The sequence below is a fragment of the Polyergus mexicanus genome, unplaced genomic scaffold (assembly GCF_030449975.1).
Source record: "Polyergus mexicanus isolate NDT 795.1 unplaced genomic scaffold, iyPolMexi1.0 SCAF_179, whole genome shotgun sequence".
Taxonomy (NCBI): Eukaryota; Metazoa; Arthropoda; class Insecta; order Hymenoptera; family Formicidae; genus Polyergus; species Polyergus mexicanus.
The window spans coordinates 1-24,762 of record NW_027223499.1 but is presented as its reverse complement, the minus strand read 5'-3'; the positions used below and the strand labels follow the sequence as shown (position 1 = coordinate 24,762).

At 29.9% G+C, this 24,762-nt stretch overlaps 1 protein-coding gene across 1 annotated transcript; it reads right to left on the bottom strand.

Annotated features, from left to right (window-relative positions):
- Positions 1 to 500: 500 nt before the first annotated feature.
- On the bottom strand, positions 501 to 8,403 carry LOC138944379 (uncharacterized). The gene is made up of 3 exons (XM_070315277.1): positions 8,312 to 8,403; positions 1,129 to 1,282; positions 501 to 1,049 (listed from the first exon to the last, which is right to left on the bottom strand). The coding sequence occupies exons 1-3, from the start codon at positions 8,401 to 8,403 to the stop codon at positions 501 to 503; spliced, it is 795 nt and encodes a 264-aa protein (XP_070171378.1).
- Positions 8,404 to 24,762: the final 16,359 nt, after the last annotated feature.

The window sequence follows — 24,762 nt, the reverse complement described above, 5'->3', positions numbered from 1 at the left end:
TGTTCGTTAAAAAGTTATTAACAAAAAAAGTATGATTGACAAATATAGCAGTTATTTTAAGTACTCAATTCTTGGCTTGAATCCTTTGGCTGTCCTTTGGCTTGAAACAAGCCGAAAGTATATGCGCTGTAAAGTATATGCGTGGACGCAGTAGGTTCCGCCCACCCTACGGGGGGGCTCCACTTCCAGAAGATATAACCTAATCCAAACCTATTTCTAATTTAAAACTAAAATTTGGTTTGAGTTAGATTATATCTTCCGGAAGTGGAGCTCCCGCTACGGGGGGGGGGGGGGGGGGCGGAACCCACTGCGTCCACGCATACACTTTCCAATCTACACAAGAATTGTGGGATAGATTTCGCTTCGCGTAGAAAGTTGAAAACCCATATAAAATCATTTTATGTTAAGAATAATCATTGTAATTTCAAGTAAAAGGAAATTAGAAGTGGCGTCTATATAATAAGTATTTAAATATTTTTTATTCTAAATAATATAAATATTTATTCACTTTCAATAATTCTATTGTTTACTAGGGGATATAATTTTGACATAATTGTAAAAAATTGATCTATTCTCTCAGAATAATTATAAATACGTTTAAACATAAATTCTGCTATGTAGTAGTTATAATGTTCTTCTCTGGTCCCATAACGAGGTATTCCACCTCGCATATCCCGCCATAAACGTTCAATATTTTGTGTATGAACTTCAATAATTGCATATACAAAATTTTCTGAGTGATTAACCATAAAATGATTAAATCCCTCATTTTTTAAATTGGAATATGCACGCCAGCAATCGCTATAAATTGTTGTTCCTGGGGCAATGCGACGATGTATTCTATTTAACAGTGTTAATTCAGAACGATCATTAACAGGCACAATAAATGTGCGTTTACTTTCACGTTCAAATGCACCAAATACCCATTGTCCTTTAACAATTCGCCCGCGATTATATTTTCGTTTGCCAATTTTTGCTTCATCAATTTCTACAATGCAGCCAGGGCCATCAATCATACTTTCTTCTTGGTTCAACCACATTAACAACAACTATTAATAAGAAAATAATATAACAACATAAAATAAAGTTATGGTTAATGTAATTGGTTTGAAAAATGCTATTATTTACCTCTCGACAAAAATTCTTCCAATCGACTACAGTTGTAGAACTCATTTCCAATTCATGTTGTAAAAACGTTTGGTCTGCATGCTTAAGTGTTATACAATATCCAATGAAGCGACAAACTTTTGGGAATCCTAATCGAAATTGTGCAAACCAAGTTCTATGCAATACACATAACACAAAGTTACATGTTGTTCGTTGTCGCTTTCGTTTACGAATTATCTTATAATATTTATTAGTGCAACGAAATATTAAATTTTCATTTTCAGTTCGATAACGCAATACGTTTCTACATTTTGGACATTCAATTTCACGCCTAATTACTTGTCTATCACATAGATAATTTATTAAATCATCTAAATTATGTGTTAAATGTAGAAATTCGTATAGATACATGATAATTTGACAAGAGTAACACAAAGACTGGCAATAATAGAGAAGTGAAAACTTCTAGTAAACAATAATAAACATTAAGAAGTCTTACAGTAGGTCAACATAAAAACTCACTATTCTTATGGTATATACACGTTGTTTGAAAATTACGTACATTTCATTTAAATTCTTTTATTAATAACTTTTTAACGAACAACGAGCGACGGCTAAAACCTTTTGGATGTTACTCAGGACAGTGACCTTGACAACATATGTCAAGGTCAAAGTCATTGGAGGTGGGTATGTTAATCTAAATATTTACCAATAAATGTATCAAAATTAACATATAATATATCGCAACTTCAAAATGTTTAGAACATGTATCAATTGTGACTTTTGAAACATTTATAATATTAATTATGAAATGTTTCAATAGTAGTGTTTATGAATTATGTCATAAACATACAAATAGAATGTATCATTTGGAATCTATATGAAACAATTTGAAATATTACATATATGTTTCATGTCTAGTGAGTACTGTGACACCACTACTATTGCAAAATAAATATAATCAATTTTCAATGAAATATACAAATAAGCAAAAGATTAATGATATTTTGGCACGATTACGATAACTGTGGCCCCCTATTTGAAAGGTCGTTTCTGAAGACATTTTTCACGAGAAACACGGGAAAAATAGTAAAAGAATTTCCGACCAATAGTTTTCAAGATGTATCACTTTAAACTATTGGACATGATAATAAAACGTTACAAAACGGACCCAATGACCTTAACATACACTGTAAAAAATTTTCATGTAATATTACAACTATTATAGTGGGTAATATATTATATATATTATATATCTGTTAACAATTGCATTGTCGTAGCTTAGCACTAATGTTTCTGCAAACTTGAACCATAAAATTGAATAAAAAATATAGATACTTATTTCATTCCAAAAGAAAGTTTTGCATTTTATAATTTGATTTTATTGTTTAAGTTTGCAGAAGTAATAGTGCTATACTGCAATTGTTAGGAGATATATATATATATATATATATATATATATATATATATATACCCAGTAAGCAATTTGATAACAAATTGTTGCCAAATTGGCATCAAATTCGCTCAAAACTTGGTAACAAATCCAGTGCCATCTGTGTCCGCATTAAGCTTGTGTTTTGGTGACAAAGCTTGTTGACATAACCTGACAGCAAATTGACGGCAAAAACCGAGCAAAGCTTGACATGATTTGACGTCAAATTGATGGCAAAAATCGACCAAGATCTGCGCAAGACAATCTGATAGCAGATTGTCGGCAAAAACCGAACAAATTCTGCAGCTTTTGGCCATTCATATAAAAGTATATATTTAAATAGATTTAAAGCCTTAACCCTAAGTAACAAAATGATGATAAGTTTTGGTCATAAAATGACCATTAGATAATTAGACATTATATAAAATCATATATTAATATGTTAAAACATATAAGTAAATTCAAATAACTTAATTTATAAAATTAAAGATCTTTTTGGACAGAAATGTTTGAATAAGTAAAAATCGAACAATTATCTGTCCGATTTGCCAAAAATCAATTCAATATCTGAATTTCCTGTATAAGAATTATGTCAAAAATTGAACTGATAGAAATATATATATGATAATATTATTAGCATATTTTGTAGGCTTTATATACACTCATGACAAGAATTTGAATACGGGTATAGATAATGAATAACGCGCCGCATAGCGATAAGCGACCGAACTATTTTATAATACTTTGTAATAAGCTGCAGATTTTGTTCGGTTTTTGCTGCCAATTTGCCATAAAATTGCGCACTCTAGATCCTGCTCAGTTTTTGCCGACAATCTGATGTCAGTCATGTCAGCAAGCTTTGCTCGGTTTCTGCCGCCAATTTGCTGTGTAGTTATGTTAGCAAGCTTTGCTTGATTCTTGCCGGCAATCTGCCAGCTTAATCGGTAATAACAACTTTTGTACCAAATTTGTAGCCTTTTTGCTGACAATAATTTGTAGCAAGCACTTGGCAATATCTGTTAGAACAGACCTGGCTGACTGGGTATATATATATATATAATTGTTTTATATAAATATATGAATATAAATTTAAAATATATATATATATATATATAATTGATATTATAAAATAAAACAATATGCCGCATTTGCGCATTTGCATACAATATAAAAAAATTAAATATGCATGAGAATGGCTTATAATGTTCTAGTATCAAGAAATATGATAAGAAACGACAGACCATTATTAATTGTACAATGAAAATCAATATCTATAGCTAATTGTAAATTAATAACAGATGACAGATCGGTACGCATGTGAACATAGTTACAAATATTAATGTGTAAGTTACCATATACACGATACCATTAACCAGCTTTAATTTCTTATGCATTAAAAATTATTATAACGTTTATATTTTAATTAGCATTTTCATTAGTATTCTATTTTTTATCTTAGAATATGCCATTAAAGTTTATTAAATAAATTAACAATTTCATTTAACACAAATAAAAATAATATGCATAAAAACAATACATATGAAATCATAAATAATGAAAATACTTATAATTATATCTATAATAATTATAATTATATATATATCTATTTTATTTATACTTCGTCATTCACGTAATACTATCAGTCGAGCTACATGGTTGGATAATGGTGGGGGAACAACTTCTCTTCTAATCAATAAATACAGTCGGCTCACCTTTACTAATGTGTGAGAGACTGATAAATATATTAGAGTTTTAGATACATTTGATATACGCTATCTTTTCTTACATTTTCAAGTAATGTAATATCTGCAATGTTTATGAGCAAGTATTAATGTTCAGCACGATATAACGATGTGATATTGTGTGTGAAATATATTTTATTAATGGTTTATAATTTTATTCACAATTAGCATAGCATAAAATAAAAGACTAGAGATCGAAAATTAAAGATTAAAATACAGAGAACAATATATTTATTAATAGTCATACGTTATTTGAATTAATATTGCTTTATACTATAACTTAGTTTCTAATTTTTGCATGCAATAATAAATATCTAATGAAAAAATAATAATATAAATTATTATATATTATACTCGTTCTTTTATGTTTAATAATTTCTTATAATATATAATTATTATACAAAAATTGTATCACTTAAAACATATATGTACAATATTGTAGAAGTTATATGATATTATATAATATTATAAAAAATATAAATATTTTTCAGCGCACGGTACTTGAAACACTGATAATATTATTCCGAGTACCGAAGAAAATAGTAGACAAATCCTCCTACATTGCACTACTATTTGTTGAAAGTTTGAATGACAATATCAGTCGATTTTTTGAAAATATGGCTTTTACGGTTGTCTACAATATACCTAAAAAATTAAATTTAAACGTGGTAAAGATGGACTGTCTATTTAGTAATAGAATGGAAGTTGTTTATAAAATAAATTGCAAGAACTGTAACGCTTCATATATTTGCCAAACGAAAAGACATTTAAATACCCGCGTCAAGGAACATTTTTATAACATAAAAATACACGCAAGTAATCTTTCCGTAATTAGCAAACACAAATTAGAATTTGATCATGACTTCGATTGGTCAGTGCCTGATATTCTGCATATTGAAAAACATGTAATAAAGAGAGAAGTAGCTGAAATGTTCTTTATTAAAAAATATGATAACATTATTAACTCTCAAAAGAAGATAGAGAATTTAAATAACATATACGATAGACTAATAAAGATCGTTTAGTCTTTCTCAGTATCTCAAACAGAGAGGTTGACACAGTGTCATTATGACATATCAATTTTTCTCTTTCAACTTGTCAACTATAACGCAGGTACATAATTTTGTTTATTTCATTTCTGTAACGTGCTTATCATTATTTATAATATTGTAATTTTAGTTCACTTGATAATGATTAAAACCATATGGTCAAAACATTATAATATAACAATCAAACAATAAATTATCAGTCTGGTCGTATAAATACTCGTCTATTAAATATAAATATTATTTAATTATTATGGACCAATAATTAAATTTTCATTTAAAAAGATTGAAAAGTTTAATTTAAAAAATTGCAGTAAAAAAATTGATATTAATATATTTTTATACATATGTATATTACAATAAAGCCAAAAGTTCTACTAATGAAATTAAATAGTATAAAATTAAATTTATAAAATTAACTAATAGTGGACATTGATTTTCAAATCAAAAATAAAAAAATCATAATATTAAAACAAAGCATTAAAAAAACTATTAATCATAATTTAAAATTATAAATTTGCCGTAACTGGAACATTGTATGTCTGTCACGCAAGAAAAAGAATTTGAATATACAGTGTCCCATTTTAAAGGACCCACTCAAATATCTCAGAAACACTGCGTTAAATCGAAAAATGTTTCAAACAAAAGTTGTGTGGCTTCAAGGGGGCCATAAGATGGTGACAATGATTTGACCTTGGAAAATTATTTGAAGGTCATGTGAAGGTCAACTTTAAAATCTTAAATAGAAACCCCCATTTTTTATTTAGTATTCTTGTAGCTGACATCGAGAGCTTTCCAAAACACTATAATAAAGTATTTTTTCATTAAGTACTTTTTGAGTTATTTTATATTTTAATCTGACATATTTTGATATAAAAAATAAAATATTTCGTAAAATATTTAGTTTTCGATTCTACCGTAATACTTCTATGTACAGAATAATAAGACAAATTAATTAGTGCCAAAAAAAAACAAATAATTGTTTAAAAAAATACATTGTAAATAATTTTCTTAAAAACAATTTTTTTTTATACTAATTGATTTGTCTCATTATTCTGTACATAGAAGTATTACAGTAAGATTATCAAAAACTAAATATTTTACGAGATATTTAATTTTTTATATCAAAATATGTCAGATTAAAATATAAAATAACTCAAAAAGTACTTAATGAAAAAATACTTTATTATAGTGTTTTGGAAAGCTCTCGATGTCAGCTACAAGAATACTAAATAAAAAATGGGAGTTTCTATTTAAGATTTTAAAGTTGACCTTCACATGACCTTCAAATGATTTTCCAAGGTCAAATCATTGTCACCATCTTATGGCCCCCTTGAAGCCACACAACTTTTGTTTAAAACATTTTTTGATTTAACGCAGTATTTCTGAGATATTTGAGTGGGTCCTTTAAAATGGGACACCCTGTATATAGAGTGTTAACAACAAAAAATTTAGAATTTTCACAGGATAGATAATAATCATTGAATAAAAAATATTTGGTAAACATACAGATATATGTGAATCGAGGAGTTAACACTGTTACAATTATAATTATAATTACAATTTTTATAATATGATTTACTTTTAATTATAGTACCTGTTATGTAAACAAAGAATTACTTTCAGAGAGAGAACTTGTTGCTGTATCAAACAATGATTATTATTATATTCTTGATAAATATTATTTTAATTTTTTCAAAAACAACAATTTTATTACGATATAATATTTTATATTAATATTATCTTATATTAATATTATGTAAAAATGTTGTTAAAAATGTCGTATATTTACATATATCGACATATCTTACATATATTGTCATATATTTATATATATCAGATTTCTTCTAACAATGTCAATTGTTAAACATTTAATCAGACAATCAAATATCAAAATTCTTCTATATAAGAATCCGATTATATATGATAATAGGAAACAATGTACATGTTTAGCAACTTCCGACATTAAAAAATTTTGTCTGTGTAACTCAATTTTTCATAAAATATCTGATAAAAAGAAATTGATTTAATCAAGAAACTTTTCTTGTTTGATGGCAATTACTAAACTTTCTATATAAACTGCGAAACTACCAAAATACAGAAATGGATGAACTATTGTCGTGATGTAATGTTGCTGAAATGTATAATGAGTTAAAATTTATTTATTATCTTAACTTATACAAAGAACGCGAACAATAAGTAACTTTGGTAAATGGCATTATAAATATTTCGTATCTGTCATAGCATAATGAAAACAGAGTACGTTTCTAATTAAAGAAATACTAATTAAGAAAATAGTGTATATCAATCAGTATAATTCTGCTAACTGTAATATTAAAATATCTTTAAGTAATAATACAATAAAATGTTAAGATATTTTGATAATTTGTATAAATTGACAATGATGAAATAATTTATAATTTATATCATCCATAGAAATTAGTCAATATTAATATTAAATAATTTAAATTATATGCACTACTAAAAAAAAGTAGGGAACCTTTTTCATATGTTAAAAGTTGGACTATTTTCAAGCTACTTAAACATGACGAAAATTATAAATAAAAAATTGGAAAAATATCTTGAAGTTTGATGTTTCTTCAATGCGCTATTGATAATTAAAAATAATTTTGTATCTTCCTTGTTCTATGCTTTAAAAAGAAAAACATTATTTTGTTCATTAAAATTACATATCTTTAAACCTCTACAGCTCAATAAAAAATTCTTTTTCGAAAAATTTAAATTAAGTTCAATAAAAATTACATTTTATTTATAAAGCGCTTTTTTAAAAATGATCTTTTTTTGTTTGAGTTACATGTTTTTGAAAATAAATTTGTATTTATTAAAAATGATGTCGATACTCGACAAAAAATCATCGCAGTTAAAAAATTAAAAAAGCATTTTAAAACTCGAGGTTTCAACATTATAGTGCTACCAATAAAAGAATTTTTTAAATTTTCTTATTTCTAAAAAAAGCGATATACTGGTGGGACTCATCATTAGCTTTTCGTCCTCTCTGCATGCTGAATATATTGGATAAGTTATTCGAGACCTCATCATGTTCAAATTGCGTCATATCTATGAGAGGGTTTCACCGTTGTCGGACACGCATCTGAGTACCTTAGGTGCAATTAAACATATCATTAGGATTGTCTAAAGCAATAAAGCGGTTAGGAAGAACCTCCATGAGAAGGCCGTATATAAAGATGGTGATTTATAGAGACAGTTTTTGCGTTCGAGTTATGACGTACGCAATGCATGTAATTTGGCACAATGAGTGAATATCTTAGCGATGAGGAGTTATTTAAACGCAAGAAGGCTCATCTACGAGACCGATGAAGCAGACTATTATATCTGGGGTCCACCAAGAATCAGTACTGGAACTCATGCTGTGAAATATTATGTATAATGATCTACTCAAACTTCAGTTGTCAGGCAAGTCAGTAATAGTCGGCTTTGCTGATGACATAGCGGTATCCAGCTAGCACCATCGTCATTATAACGTCGTTTTTTAGTCACTGGTTACATCAATTTCACCTTTGAAACGACGTAAAATTGACGATAAAATGACGACATTTTTCTAATATAAAATGACATATAAAATTAATGAACGTTGGCTACTTCTCAATATTTACCGTTCTTTCAATAGTACAAATCCATTGGATTTTTAACTCTTTATCAAATAGAATAATAAACATAGAATTATTATAGAATATATTAATGAATTACAAATGTAATAAATATGATTTTATATACATACATACATACATATATATATATATATATATATAATGAAACAAATCAATTGGTATAAAGAAAATAATTGTTTTCAAGAAAAAATATGAAATTATTTACAAGGTATTTTTTTTTTAATAATTATTTGTGTCTTTTATACCAATCGATTTGTCTCATTATTTTATACCGTAACTTTTATGTACAGAATAATGAGATAAATCAATTAGTATAAAAGACACAAATAATCATTTAAAAAAAAATACTTTGTAAATAATTACATATTTTTTCTTGAAAACATTTATTTTCTTTATACCAATTGATTTTTTTCATTATTTTGTACATAAAAGTATTACTGTAAGATTATCAAAAACTAAATATTTTACGAGATATTTTATTTTATATATCAAAATATGTCAGATTAAGATATAATTCAAAAAATACTTAATGAAGAAATACTTTATTACAGTGTTTTGAAAAGCTCTCGAGATAAGCTACAAGAATATGCAATCAAAAAAGGGGGGTTCTGTTTAAAAAAACATCGGTCATATTAATCTGGCCTTGAAAAGATCACTCAAAGTCAAATCCATATTTTCATAACGTGGCCGTCTTCAAACCATGCAACTTTTGTCTGAAACATTTTTCCATATCTTCCATATTTTTCGAGATATTTGCCTGCGTTATTTAAAATGGTACACCTTGTATATATTGTATATGTAATATACAGAGTGGTAAAGGTTGTGCCAACGCTCATGAGCGGATAGAGCACAGTAAACTGAACAGAAAAGGTCTTTACCATTTTGTGATTTTCATAATAATTATTAAGAAATTAATTTAAAAAGATTGGCCAATTCGTGTGAATATAAGCTTGCTGTAAAAAGGGACAATTTTTCATTTGTCACTTGAATCTTAATTCTTTTTGTTCCTGACCTATTTGGTAAAGTTTATGATTAATTTCAAAACAAGTCGATCAGTTTGCCATGGGGCACTTTTAAATTCGAAATTGGTGATCAATTCTAATCGACGTTATTACAGTAAGGATTAAGTATTTTATGATTTACTATTTATAATAAAATCCGCAATATAATTGTGCTATTTTATATATTATACGAAATATTTATTTGGGAGGAGAACATAATAGTGTAAATTTTTAATAAAAATAAAATATTGTACATTTTAATTTTCTCGAGAGAATCTATAATATTTCTATAAATGCAAGACTGATTTTATCAAACAAATACTATTTCAAATTACAAACTCTCATAAACTGAACTGCTTCTATATACTTGACTAGTTAACTTTATTTTATATTTAGTTTTTATTTTTTATTTTTTAAAGGTTTTTATTTTTTAGAGTTATTTTTTAGAGGAAAATCATTTTTTAGTTTTTTATTTTATATGAAAATTATTTTTCAGGGACAAATTTTTTTAACAGTTATTTTTTAGGATAAATATTAAACTTTTTTGCGTAGGGGTTAAGTTGGGATTTTTTTATATACTTGGCGTATTTTTTTTACCTTTGTGAGGATTTTTTTTAGAGGGATAATATATATTAGTAATAATGAATATAAGTAAATTATATATTAAAGCTAATTGAAACAAGACTTTACTTATTTATTTAAAGAGCTTAACATACATGCTATAAAAAAGAATGATATAATCCCTAAAAACTTACCTTTTAAAAAAAAAGGTAAAAAAGGCGCCAACTACGTGCGCCATGTGAAAAAGTGCTACACAAAAAACATCAAAAATTTCTGCCAATTGACAATAAAATAAATAAGAACTTATACTATAAAATTAATTTTGTATAATTATTTAAATAGAAACATTTTAACTAAAAATACTGTTGTACAAAATAGTTGTTTAATAAATATAAAGGAAAACAGGCAATATGAACCAGCGCGGTGTGGAAAGCGCAATAAAATGTCTAATAATAATTATAATTAACGCACGCGAACGTTTCGGTCCCTTTTTTAGACCTTCATCAGCGCATTGATGTAGATTCAATTAAAATTAAAACATCCCAGATAGCACAAGGATGTCCTTAGGACGTCCAAAGGGCATCCAGGACATACATGTAGGATATCCTCAGGATATCCCATTGTAATCCTCAGATCTTCTCTGGATGTCCTGAGGAAGAGTAAATGATAGCCGTATATTAACCTCTGGAGAATCCAGGGAGATCCTGTGGAACATCTTAAGGATTTTTATAGGATATGTTAGGGATATTTTTCGTATGTTTCAAGGAGCAAATTTTAAAATTTAAATATAAATTAAAATTTTGTTTTGTTATTTACTGCCAATATTAAAAATCTAATATTAAAAATAGTTCACCGTTCTTTAATATTTGAGGCTTTCGTGCTGTACATGAATATTTTAGGTTTGGCTCCCGGGTTTAAGTTGTGTAATATTTTCTAAACAATCCAATATCTGAATTCCCTATGTTGGGATTGCATCAGAACTGATAAAAAATAATTACATTTGTAATTTCCTGTCAGTTGCTCTTTGCAAGCTTTATATAATTCTCATGACCAAATCTCAAATACGAGTTCGCGTGTCGCATAGCGGTAAACAAACGAACTAGCGGTTGAATACTATTGTTTGTAAAGTTTTTGGAATGTTGCGAACAGTAACATTTCTCATGAAATATTAAATAAATAATAATTTTGGATATATGAAAATGTGCGCATCAAATTCAATTATTAATATTAAAATTAACGTTAACAATTAATTGCACATGTATATGTCCTCTAGAAATCCAAAAGACATCCAATATAATAGACAGGGCACATATATATCCTTAAGCTTAAGCTGCTTTAAGTATGCAGTTTTTTCAATTTTTGCTTCCTCATAGAGGAAGCTTTGTGAACGAAATAAAAAGATAAAGAACCAATATGCTATTTTCTAATTTACAGATTTTTTTTATTTCTATATAATCGGTATAGATTATACATGTAAAAAAATTTAATCTGATATCTCAAATTTTCTGAAAGTTACAGCGTGTACAGAAATTTCTCAAAAAATTCAAAATTTTATAAAACATGAACCTTTTCACCGATACTCACCAAATTCAGTACCAACTATCTTTTAATAATACTGTAATAAACCGCTTTCGCGAGGCGGTCGTGGATAACTCGGTCGGGATCCGGGGCTCGTGAAAGGGTATCGAGAGACGAACGATAGATGCGTTAGGTAGAATATAATTTATTGCGTTTAAATATATGTGTGTATACAGAGTGAGTGTGTGTGTGTGTAATTATTGTGTGTGTCGGTGTGTATGCGCTTGCATGTGAGTGAGTGATAAGCGAGCGAGTGCGTGTGCGAGCGAGTAATATCTGCGTGGGATTTACAATGTATATCGCAAGTATGTGTGGGTGATCGTGTGTATGCAGCCAAACGCCCTCGCGTATGTGTGAATGTCGGAATCGTCTAGTGGCGGTCGCGTCGGTCGCTGTGCGTCCGAATTATATGCACGGTGCGGAATGTGATTTCGGCGGATTCGCGAATATATCGATTACGTTGCGCGGATCTGGATTTCGGCAGGAGCCGCTAGCTACCGGGCGGTAATTTCGGTCGGGTCGGTGGGCGGTCCTTAGACGCGTCGGTATCGATCTGATTGCGTCGATCGATGTCGCGGCCGGTTAGATCCTCCCCTTTTAAGCGGGACTTAGCGCGCCGTATTAATGGTGATTCCGATCGCGGTAATGGCGGTCGCGGAATTACTACAAGTTCGCGGGTATCGCGGTATTGTTCCGTCGGGGATGATTTTCCCGTAGAATGCAGGAGTGCAACGGCCGACGGGAACACCCGTCAACGGCAGGGAACTCCCTACCGCTGGATAATTGCCGTTGCACACAGGTGGACGGATGCGGGTGAGGTGTCGAGAACTCTCGACGGAGGCTGAGTACGCCCAACCCCGTTTTCCTCTCTTTGCAATAGATCGGAAGGATCGCTCGTGGAGATGCCGCAAACTCTCGGCGGAGGCTGGGTACTCCCAACCCCGTTTTCTCTCTCTTTGAGCGGTTATAGGATCGTAGCGGATTTCCAGGCGTCTTGCAGACTCTGGCGGTTGCGGAAGATCTGGTCTCGATATGGAAAATGTGCCCTTATTTATACCGCTTTCTCCGGCGGGTGCGCGTGCGTAATATGCCTGATTGTTTTAAGGCATATTGTTTAAGATTGAACCGCCGCGCGCGACTCGGGCGGTTTCGGGAACGGTCGGTACGGTTACCCGAGCGCGGCGACGGTTCCCGGTAAACAAACGCGTCTTGACGGCGGTTATAAATTTGAACGCTTTTCTTTATATCTTAAAAATGGGCGCTCGGCGCCTCCGCATTATGCCCGACCGGTGTTTGTCGGGCGGCGGACTTCCGGCGGATTGACGGCCGGGTAACGGTGGAGGGATGCATCGTTACAATACTCTATTCATGTAAAAAAATTTAATCCGATATCCCAAATATTCTAAAAGCTACAGCATGTACAGAGCATGTTCCACAAAAAATTCAAAATTTCTTAAAAAATAAACCCTTCCACTGATACTCACCAAATTCAATAGCAACCATCCTTTAATAATACTTTATCCATCTAAAGAAATTTAACTTGATATCTGAAAATTTGCGAAAGTTACAATGTATACAGACATTCCTAAAAAAATTAAAAATTTTATAAAAAATGAACCTTTTCATCGATTCTCATCAAATTCAATACCAACCATCCTTGAATAATACTCTATTCATGTAAAAAAAATTCAACCTGATATCTTAAAAATTGCGGAAGTTAGAAGTGTCACTGAACTATGTACCATACTGGAACGCGCACGGCTATGCCCCCACCACTACTATCGCGGCCACTAAAGGATAGCTGCAGCTTTTCAGAGCTGTCTCTTACCGTGAACTACCATGACTGAAAACATCGTCCTGCCACGCAATCACACTAAATCACACGCGATTTGTGATATCACGCGAATATTTATTTCTATGCTAGATGGTCGAAAACGTTAAGAAGCAGAGAATTAAAATAAATATGAAAAATGGTAAAGTGTATCTTAAAAAATTGCACATCAAATTATGACAATGGTTTTAGAATGGATAATACATCTGGTCACGTGGTCGACGTTAGATAGACAAGGACAGGTCTGAGAAGCGACAACTCTCGCAGTCCCATTTTTGGCCGCCAATCAGCAGAGCCGTGCGCTTTCCAATATGGTATATAGTTCAGTGGAGGTTGTACAATATATTGCGTACATACACACATGCACACATACACACATACATATATACATACATATATACATACATACACTCATATATACAACCTACAGACATTTTTTATGAATATGATTTTTCGACGTTTTGGAACATTCTAAACACATTGGCATAGAAAACTCGAAAAAAAATTTTGTCACGAAAACAAAGCTTCCTCTATGAGAAAGCAAAATTAATAAAAAACTAAAATATCGATATGGAGAAGTCATCGCAGTCAAGCTAAAACATGGTCAAAAGTCATCGTCCATAAGGTACGATCCTCTGTGGTTGATGGACCACCAGAGGCGTAAACCCCATAGTCGACGACTCTGGTCAATAAGATTGCAACGATCGCAGGCATCTCTCTGCCTGAAACATTCAAATTTCGAGGAAACGCACGTTTGACGGGAATGATAATTTAAAGTGATATAATGTAGAGAACTTACAGAAAGGGATGCATAAATGTGCTTGTTATAAATATCGGCAACGATCAGAAAAATAAAAAAACAAACAGCAAAACACCACGGATAGTAAATTAAACATAAAAATAAATTAAACAGTAATCAACGCGCCCTCCTTTTCAAGCTCAAAAACCAACAAGCAAACATATAAGGCGCGTTCCACTTAATGACCGCAACGCTCGCGAGCATCATCTGTCTTTGTTTAACTTCCGGTGAACAACAAGGATAAAATGATACCGTGAGCGTTGCGGTCGTTAAGTGGAACGCGCCCATAGTAGACAGTTCGTACATTGAAAGATTTCAAAATACAATATTTACCTAGAGAGGTATTATATCAGTGGAATTGTTTACAAATAAAGTAATCAGACGTTTGGGAATTTTTCAATCTCGTTGACATAAGCGTGGTGCGAGCATTCCGCATCCGTCTGTAGATTCAAACTTTTTTTGTCTTTTTATGAAAAGCATTTCTGAAATTAGGCGTTTGCTTAGGTGAGGTTCATTATCTAAGATCTCAACTTTATTCCAATTAAAATCATGATTAAAATTCAATCTATGATCCGTAATAACTGAACTGTTAGATGTATTTCTATGTACTGTATATGATTACGATGTTCATTGATTCTTGTTTGTAATCTTCTACTAGTCTGACCAACGTAAAATGCATCGCAGCCATTGTAATCAATTTTGTATACAATATTGATAGAAAAGAATTTTAGAAGGACGTCTTTATGAACCTTACTAAAACGAGAAAGTTTATTAAAGCTAAAGTAAAAAAGTCTAACACCGAGATTTCTAGTGATATTCTTAAAACGTTCAGAAACAAAAGAGACAAATAGGGTCGTAAAAAATGAAGAACTTGTCTTATCATTTTCTTATCAATTTCAATGATGGAGTCCATAGTTGTTTAAATTTTTTAGAAAAATAATGATATCAAAAAATGTTCCAAGTGAATAAAAATTTATGCTATAAAATTTATTTCTTTTATTATTATTTAAACAAAAACATTTAACCTAAAAAAACTTATACGAAGTATTTGTTTTAATTTCCTAGAAAAATATTGATATCTAAAAATAATGCCAATTGAATAAAAATTTATATTATAAATTTTTTTTATTTTATTATTTCCAATATCAATAAAAATTATATCTAATAAATCGCAATATATAATTAAAATAAGAGAGCGTGTAGCTCAAATAGAATTATTTTATAATTAATTAAATGCACAATATACATACATCTAACTCTTTGGGATATATTTACTGAAAGAAAATTTCTCATAAATTTTATGTCGCATAAAACAAACTTACACCAAAGCAAAGTAAAAAAACCTAGCGTGCTTGCATTAAGACATGTACACTTTATAAATATATACATTATTTTGATGTAATATATGTGAATGATCATATATATAGATTATATATATATATATATATATATATATATATATATATATAAACAAATTTCTAAACTAAAATAAATATATAATAAACTTTCTATATTTATATACTAACTACAGGAAATCACCCAAACAATAACACATATTTATTATATCAAAATTAATGTTTATATATAAACACATTTTTAAACTAAAACACAAATGTATAACATATATATATAAACTCTCTCTATATATATATAAACTCTCTCTCTCTCTCTCTCTCTCTCTCTATATATATATATATATATATATACATATATATATATATATATATATATATATTAACCATATATATACTAACTATAAGGGATATCACCCAACAATCTTATATATTCTAACAATATGCAGAAACATATTTATTATATCAGAAACGGTAATTATATATATCAACGAATTTATAAACTGAAAATATAAATAGCAGATGCGCTTAGATTTTTGAACTAATTTAAACGTGCGTCGGATTTCACATCTCGGCAGTTGGTTCGATTGGTACGCACGTATCCTCCGTTCGTTCGTTAGGATTCACTCCAATTGCAAAGAACTTTGCCGTTGTTATTGTCGCGCAATTTATACGACGAGAACGCGTGACGCATCACGAACTAATGTTTACGCATCGAATGTACACCAAAGATTCACGAACTGTTCATTGCCTCGCTCGCTTGTGGTCACCCGACGATCGACTCCGCCGCACCCCAAATTGAAACTCCATATATATATATATATATCAACTATATATATATTAATTATAAATAGCTCCATTACAGGTCATTCTTTTTTCTTCCCGCGCTGCTCGTTGCTTGGCAAACCTGAACCATTCCGCAGTGGTTATATCAAATTCGGCTTCAGTTAAACCCGAATGTACAGAGCATATGGTATCTGCAAAATAAGTTAAAGTTTAATTAACAATATTAATGTGCGCGTATATATGAAAAGAAAATCAATTTTAATAATTAAATTAAATTTTAATAATCAATTTTAATAATAATTAAATAGTATCTAATAGTAAAAAAAATGTACATTTATGTAATCTAAAAACACAAAATTTAAGAAGTAGTTAATTATAATTTTAAAATACTTACCACGTATATTCTTAATAAATGTCAAATTACATATTTTATAATTTGATCGAACGCCTTTCCAAGAACAGCTTATAGCGCATTTATTGCTGATTATTCGTTCTAAAACACGATGAATGCTATTTCGTGGAGTGTTGCCTCCAATTTTTAAAATCATTTTTTTCTAAAATTAACAATAAGTTTATGTAAATAATATACAATAAAGACAATATCATATCAACTATACTAAATGCAGAAAAAGGAAGTAATTAGTGACATTTATTGACAAAAATGTAGAATATAAGAATGGTTTTATATGAAAACTGAAAATTCTATATAGAAAAAAAATATAAATTATTTTTTACTTTATTTTCAAAAAATAAACTTATTCCATAGGTAACTGCATTCATTGCAACAGATTTAATGTTGATTCTATAACTGTAATCTATATTCATTTTTCTATATAGAACTTTTTTGGTATAGAAATGAAGTAAATGATATAGATACTATTTACTTCATTTTAATATTAAAAATGTTGTGTCTCTAGCTGCTAAGGAAGAGGTCTTTTGGGATTTGTACGCCCAAAGGATTAGGATCCACGCTCGAAATAAGACACTCCCGGACGTTAGGTATAATTTAGTATATTTTGCAAGATTTAATACACTTTCACTTATTCGCGATTATAATAGTCGGGCGCGATACGTACGGTACTTCGATAATATTGGGCGAGCGAGTAGTCTGCGAGTCGTCTCGCGAGGTGCATCTCGCGCTTATTATATCTCTTAATTAATTAGGTCGTTGATTGGGGAGGAGTGTGGTGTCCCTGACCGGAGCATGTCTCGTGCTCCGCTTGTCAGTCTGTCTCGTCAGCTGCTTACTCAGCTTCCAAGAACTTGACCGTGACTTCCTTCTCTTTAGTCACGTATCTTACTTTTATTTTATTAATGTTCTTTTATTACTTTACTCTTTCCTAATTTTCCTTGATCTCTTTTCTAATTTTAATGCATTGCTTTACTCAGCTCTTTCTTACACTTTTCTGTGTCACTTTATTGTTTTATTCTTTAATACAGTGCTGGGATTTACTTGCACATTTCGGCCCGATTCTGTAGCTTACGCTTACTGCCCCCCACTCCTCGCTCGCGTGTTAGCAACGAGTCGCCAGATACGCGTAACTAAGGAGCGCGACGCTACGTCTCAGGAGTGTCCGCATGTAAAAATGTCTAAATGCCCTAGCCCTAAATATAACGATAAGACTTATTAAATAATTAAATCAATATATTATATATTCTGTTTATATAATTTACATACTTTTGTGATACTTTATTCAAAGCTTTCTCTTAACCCAATTTAGAATTATATCAATTTATAACTTTAAAATATATGTAATTTATTTTCGCGTACATTAAAATCATATTATCGATAATGTCACAAAATATACTCGTAATAAATAATTATAATATAGAACGATTGCAATATAATTATAATTACGAGACAATAGATTTCCACATCACCCATGAGGCAGTGATGCCAGAATTGAGACGCGAGCAACATGCAACCGAGGTGGAAGGGATAACACACACAATCGCAAACCGCGTACGTGTGAGCTCGGTGCTTCGGCTGGCTTCGGATAGCAGAAGAGGACAGATATACTGTTTTCTGTCTCTCTTCTTTCTATCGAGCCGGCAACTATAGCGACGGGCGTACGGCGTACGGCCGACGGCGACGAGCGATGTGACTCGCTTTTCGATTCTTTATATACATGAGCGTTAAATGTTTTTTTTTACAGCCTTTTTATGTTATATAATAAATGTTTTTTCCAACTTTCCTTCCTACATTATATATTAAATGATTTTTCACGCTTTCGATATTATATATTTATATTAGACTTATAAGAGAAAATACATTATTATATTAAAACAATATTGCCTTACTTAATTTTTTTTTTTTTATTTAAGTATACTGCATATAAAAGTATTCGAGTAAAATACTCGAAGATTGAACATTATATTAAACATTTCATATTCTACATACCGCGAAAAAAAATAATTTGATAGTAAAAAATTTTATTTTACTCGAGAAAACTATTTATTCGGTGAATTTTAATAACGTTTTTGTTTATATTTAAATCTTTAAGTTTCTTAAGTAAAATATATTTATTTAGTAAATATGAAATATATTTTTCTTATCAAAAACAATATCTATATTATTAAAAAAAATTACTTAAATAAAAAGAAATTATACAAAGATAAAAAATGAATATTGTTAGAACAAATCAAATAATTTTTGTTAATAATATACTGGAAGAATAAAAATATATATATTATGCGAGCATTTTTATATATTTAAATAAAAAAATATATATTAATTAAAGCAGTATTGTTGTAATGTAATAATGTATTTTCTTATAACTCTGGTATAATATATAGTATTAAAAGGCTGTAAATATATTTTTAAATTGGAAAAATAATAGTTGCAATTGTAAATATATTTAGAAAGCATTGCGGTTTAACTTAATAAAATAAATAATAAATTTTGAAAATAGTTACAAATTTCATTTATACAATTCGAGATATATCATTTATATGGGAATTAAATTCCTACTTTTTGTGCTTCAAACAAACAGTTTACAAATATTTACCGTGCTCAATTTAATCAGTTTAATATTCTGAATCTTGTATTGGGCTTATATCAGATATAATCAGAAATTGCTTGAACACTACTACGCTTTAAATCTTACATTACTAGCCAAACCTTGCAGACTTTATATTCATTTGCAAGAATACAAGAAAATACATCATCTAACGTAGAAATTAGTAAATCGTTCGCATATTTAAATGAAATGAATCGATTTTTAATAACAAAAAATCTAATTGTCTAAGATACATATTTGATTAAATATTATATACTGATTAATATTATGTATTTGGGATGGCTTTACATAATGAATGGTGCTTTTCCATACCACCCATGGGGTATCACCAATGGCGCGTTCGGTTTTTTTAAGTGGACCTTCGCCTGGAGCCCTATTATACCACTGTATGTTATATATTTTATTGTATCTTTCATTTACAAGTGTGATGTCTTTTATAGACAAGATATTTTTTACACACTTGTTTTTTGCAAGTGTGATGTCTTTTACAGACAAGATATATTTTACACACTTGTTTTTTACAAGTGTGATGTCTTTTACAGACAAGATATATTTTACACACTTGTTTTTTATAAGTGTGATGTCTTTTAAAGACAAGATACTTTTTATTTTATTTTCAACATTATTATTACATATCATTAACCGATGATGGACCAGCAATGTCATCAATGTCAGCAGCATATAATGTAAGACTGTTTATTTTCTTAGGGCAAGTAAAATATAATTTTTCCGATGACATGAGAGATAAATGCTTTTCATTAATCTCCATGTCTAGAACAGTTTGTTTTCTCGTTTTTAATGCTGATTTTAATACACAAATAGCATTTACACACGCGGGCGAAAGTTTATTTCGTTTTTTTGTTTTTATATCAGATAGAAAAGAAAACATTCTTTCTGGGTCAGCATTTGAATTTGAAAGTGATCTTACAGCATTCAAAAGAGACTTCAGGTTGGGATATTTACGTTTTAAAATTTCTTTCCACATCTCATCAAAGTTTAATTTAGAAAAATGTTCTTTTTCTGCTATTGTAAAATCGAGATGTAAAGCATGCCACTCTTTTTTTAATGCATTTTCGTCAAAACCACCGATGGTTTGAGCGATAAAAGAAACATCATTAAATGATGTTTCTCTATCGATGCTACATAATGCTGCGTTTAATTGAAAAACCTTTAATTTATATAAAAATTTATCTTTAATGGGCAATCTTTTACTAATCTCCTCGGCAGCAGTCACGTAAAATTGCAAACAATTATCTCGAACATTTCCAATTATGTCTGCGTGTCCTTCTTTCATTAAACTCTCGAGATATTCTTCACATTCAAATCCTACATTTATATTATTTAAAGATTTTTGGTTTTCTTTTTCAGAAAATTTAAAATCATCATTACATACATATTTTAGAAGCTCTGGTTTCAAAAAGTGTTTACAAACTGTTATTAAAAGCTCTACTGATTTTGGCTGCAATAAATGAATTCTTGTTTGCAGAGCTTGGAAAAATACATTGAAAGAATTAAAAAAATTAAAAATATGTTTTAAAAATAGCAAATATGCTTTTACATCAGGATTTTGCATTATAGATAATAAATTTTCTCCTGACTTTGATTTTTCACTTACGACCATTTCGGTCAAAAAAAGCTTGGTAGTATCCCACAACTCAAGATGTCTTTCAACACATGAATGGCGAGAAAGCCACCGTGTATCAGACAACTTTAAAATTTTATGATTTGTTTCTTGAAAACATTCGCTAAATTCTTGATAAATAGCAGCACGCTTGGGACTACTGTTAATATAATTCGCCATCTTTTTTAAAAATTCTTCACAATATTCCGGTATTTTTGCACATGCAGCCAATGCAGCGGAATGGCATGGACATGAAAATGTTAATAAATTTTTACAAACTTCTTGTAACTTTTTTTGGAACGATAGATGTTTTCCTATCATGACAGACGCATTGTCGCATGATAGGGCAACAATATTTAAAAATGGAATGTTTAATTTCCACATTTCACATTTAAATGCATTAAATAATTTTTCCGCGCTGCTATTTCTTGCATCAATATTAATTAATTTAACTAATTGCGTGCGAATATCTAATGTTTCAGAATCAACATATCGAACAAGAAACGTCATCCATTTTTCATTACTAATATCAGACGTTTCGTCAATAAAAATTGTAAATTTCGTATTTTGAATGTTACTAATCACACGGGCCGTCTCAACCGGACACAATACATTGGAAATTATACTTTTACATTTTGTTCGACCCATGGTCATACTTTTCAATACGTTACGATCTTTTCCTACTTCTTGGAAAAAACTAAGAATTTCTTTTGCCGTTTGATGCGAAACATTCTTATTAGCAATTAACGCGGCATATCGAATTTCTGCTGATTTCTTTCGCTCTTCAAATGACAAAAGTGGTTCGTCCGTCATGTTGATACTTTCATCCGTATTCTTTGTTTCTGTTTTATTATTTTGACATATTTTTATGTGTGTTATCGATTCTGCATGACGATAAATTTGTGATAAACCACAATCATAGATTTATTACAAAATGAGCAAAAAAACGAATTTTTGTCATGTGATACTTCGCGTAGCCATGGCTTAAATAATTCGATCTCTAGTCATTGTTGTTTAAATTTATATTTTTCTGTTAATTTTTTATTTAAACTCTTATTGTCAGCATTTAATAATAATGATGTACTTTCTTTCATATTATTTTTGTGGCACGCAGAATTCGCATATCTTAAAATATGTGTGTTGCACGAAATATTTTTATTACATATAATACAATGATAAAAACTATCATCAGAAGATACTTTACGTATCCAAGATTTAATTCTATCATCACTAAGCCAAGCTTCTGAAAAGCTTCGCTTAGATTTTTTTCTTAATTCATCACACATTTTTATATACAGCAAAAGATAGGCAGAAACAAAGAATTAAAGAAGAATGAATCAAGTAAAAGATAAACAATAAACAATAGGGACTCACAATCAGAATTGATTCAGCTTCTTAGATATCAAGACTTCACCAGACACGTATCAAAAACTACGTTGACTCGCAAGTACAAAGCAACGAAATTATCTCACAGAAGCGCCGTGAAACAACAGATCACATATGAAACAAATGCACGGCGTACGAAACAAATGAAAAAATACCGAATACTTCAGTTCACTAAAAAACGTGCTGTCATAGAACATATCATGTCTCGTAAGTAGTAAATTAAATCATTATTATTTGTATCTGTTAGAATAGGTTAAGAAAGTTTCAGTTTCAGTTTTTCTTCTTTGTAATTATACATAATAATTTATTTATCAAAGTTTTATTTACATATTTTATATTTTGCAGAAGAAATTAATGAAGAAATGCCGCAATTGGTGCTGCAAAATGAAGGTGGCAATATGCAGCAGTTGATGCAACAATTGTTGCATCAACAAAGAATGCAAGGAGAAATGCAGCAACAACTGCAGCAACAGCTGCAATATTTGCTGCAGCAGCAGCAGCTGCAATATTTGCTGCAGCAGCAGCAGCAGCAAATGCAACAGCAACAACCGCAAGTGCAACAGTCGCCGCAGCAACAGCCACCGAAAAATAATAAAAATAGTAAATTATTTCTTATTAACTTATCAATTTATATGCATGATTATTGTAATTTAATTATTATTTATAAATGTATGTTTATTTTTCAGACAAAGAAAAAAAAAGAGGTCGCGGTAAATCGCGAGCTCGCTGGTACAACCAGCGAGGGGGCAGAGGATGGGGCGTACGTGGCGGCCAGGCCAGTAGAGACGGCCCTGGAAGCAGCCGCGGCCGCGGAAGAGGCAGAGGCAGAAGTGGCCTCATCATCGTAAAAAAATTTTATATCAAATATTAAAAATCTTAAAAATAATAAAAAATAAATATAAATAATTTTGGGATTAATTATTTTTACCCCACATTTTTATCATTTATCTTTCTTGTCCTTGGTACAATATAATATATAACATACAGTGGTATAATATGGCTCCAGGCGAAGGTCCACTTAAAAAAACCGAACGCGCCATTGGTGATACCCCATGGGTGGTGTGGAAAAGCACCATTCATTATGTAAAGCCATCCCAAATACATAATATTAATCAGTATATAATATTTAATCAAATATGTATCTTAGACAATTAGATTTTTTGTTATTAAAAATCGATTCATTTCATTTAAATATGCGAACGATTTACTAATTTCTTCGTTAGATGATGTATTTTCTTGTATTCTTGCAAATGAATATAAAGTCTGCAAGGTTTGGCTAGTAATGTAAGATTTAAAGCGTAGTAGTGTTCAAGCAGTTTAATTTCTGATTATATCTGATATAAGCCCCAATACAAGATTCAGAATATTAAAACTGATTAAATTGAGCACGGTAAATATTTGTAAAACTGTTTGTTTGAAGCACAAAAAGTAGGAATTTAATTCCCATATAAATGATATATCTCGAATTGTATAAATGAAATTTGTAACTATTTTCAAAATTTATTATTTATTTTATTAAGTTAAACCGCAATGCTTTCTAAATATATTTACAATTGCAACTATTATTTTTCCAATTTAAAAATATATTTACAGCCTTTTAATACTATATATTATACCAGAGTTATAAGAAAATACATTATTACATTACAACAATACTGCTTTAATTAATATATATTTTTTTTATTTAAATATATAAAAATGCTCGCATAATATATATATTTTTATTCTTCCAGTATATTATTAACAAAAATTATTTGATTTGTTCTAACAATATTCATTTTTTTATCTTTGTATAATTTCTTTTTATTTAAGTAATTTTTTTTTAGTACTCTGCGTTGATACCACTGCTT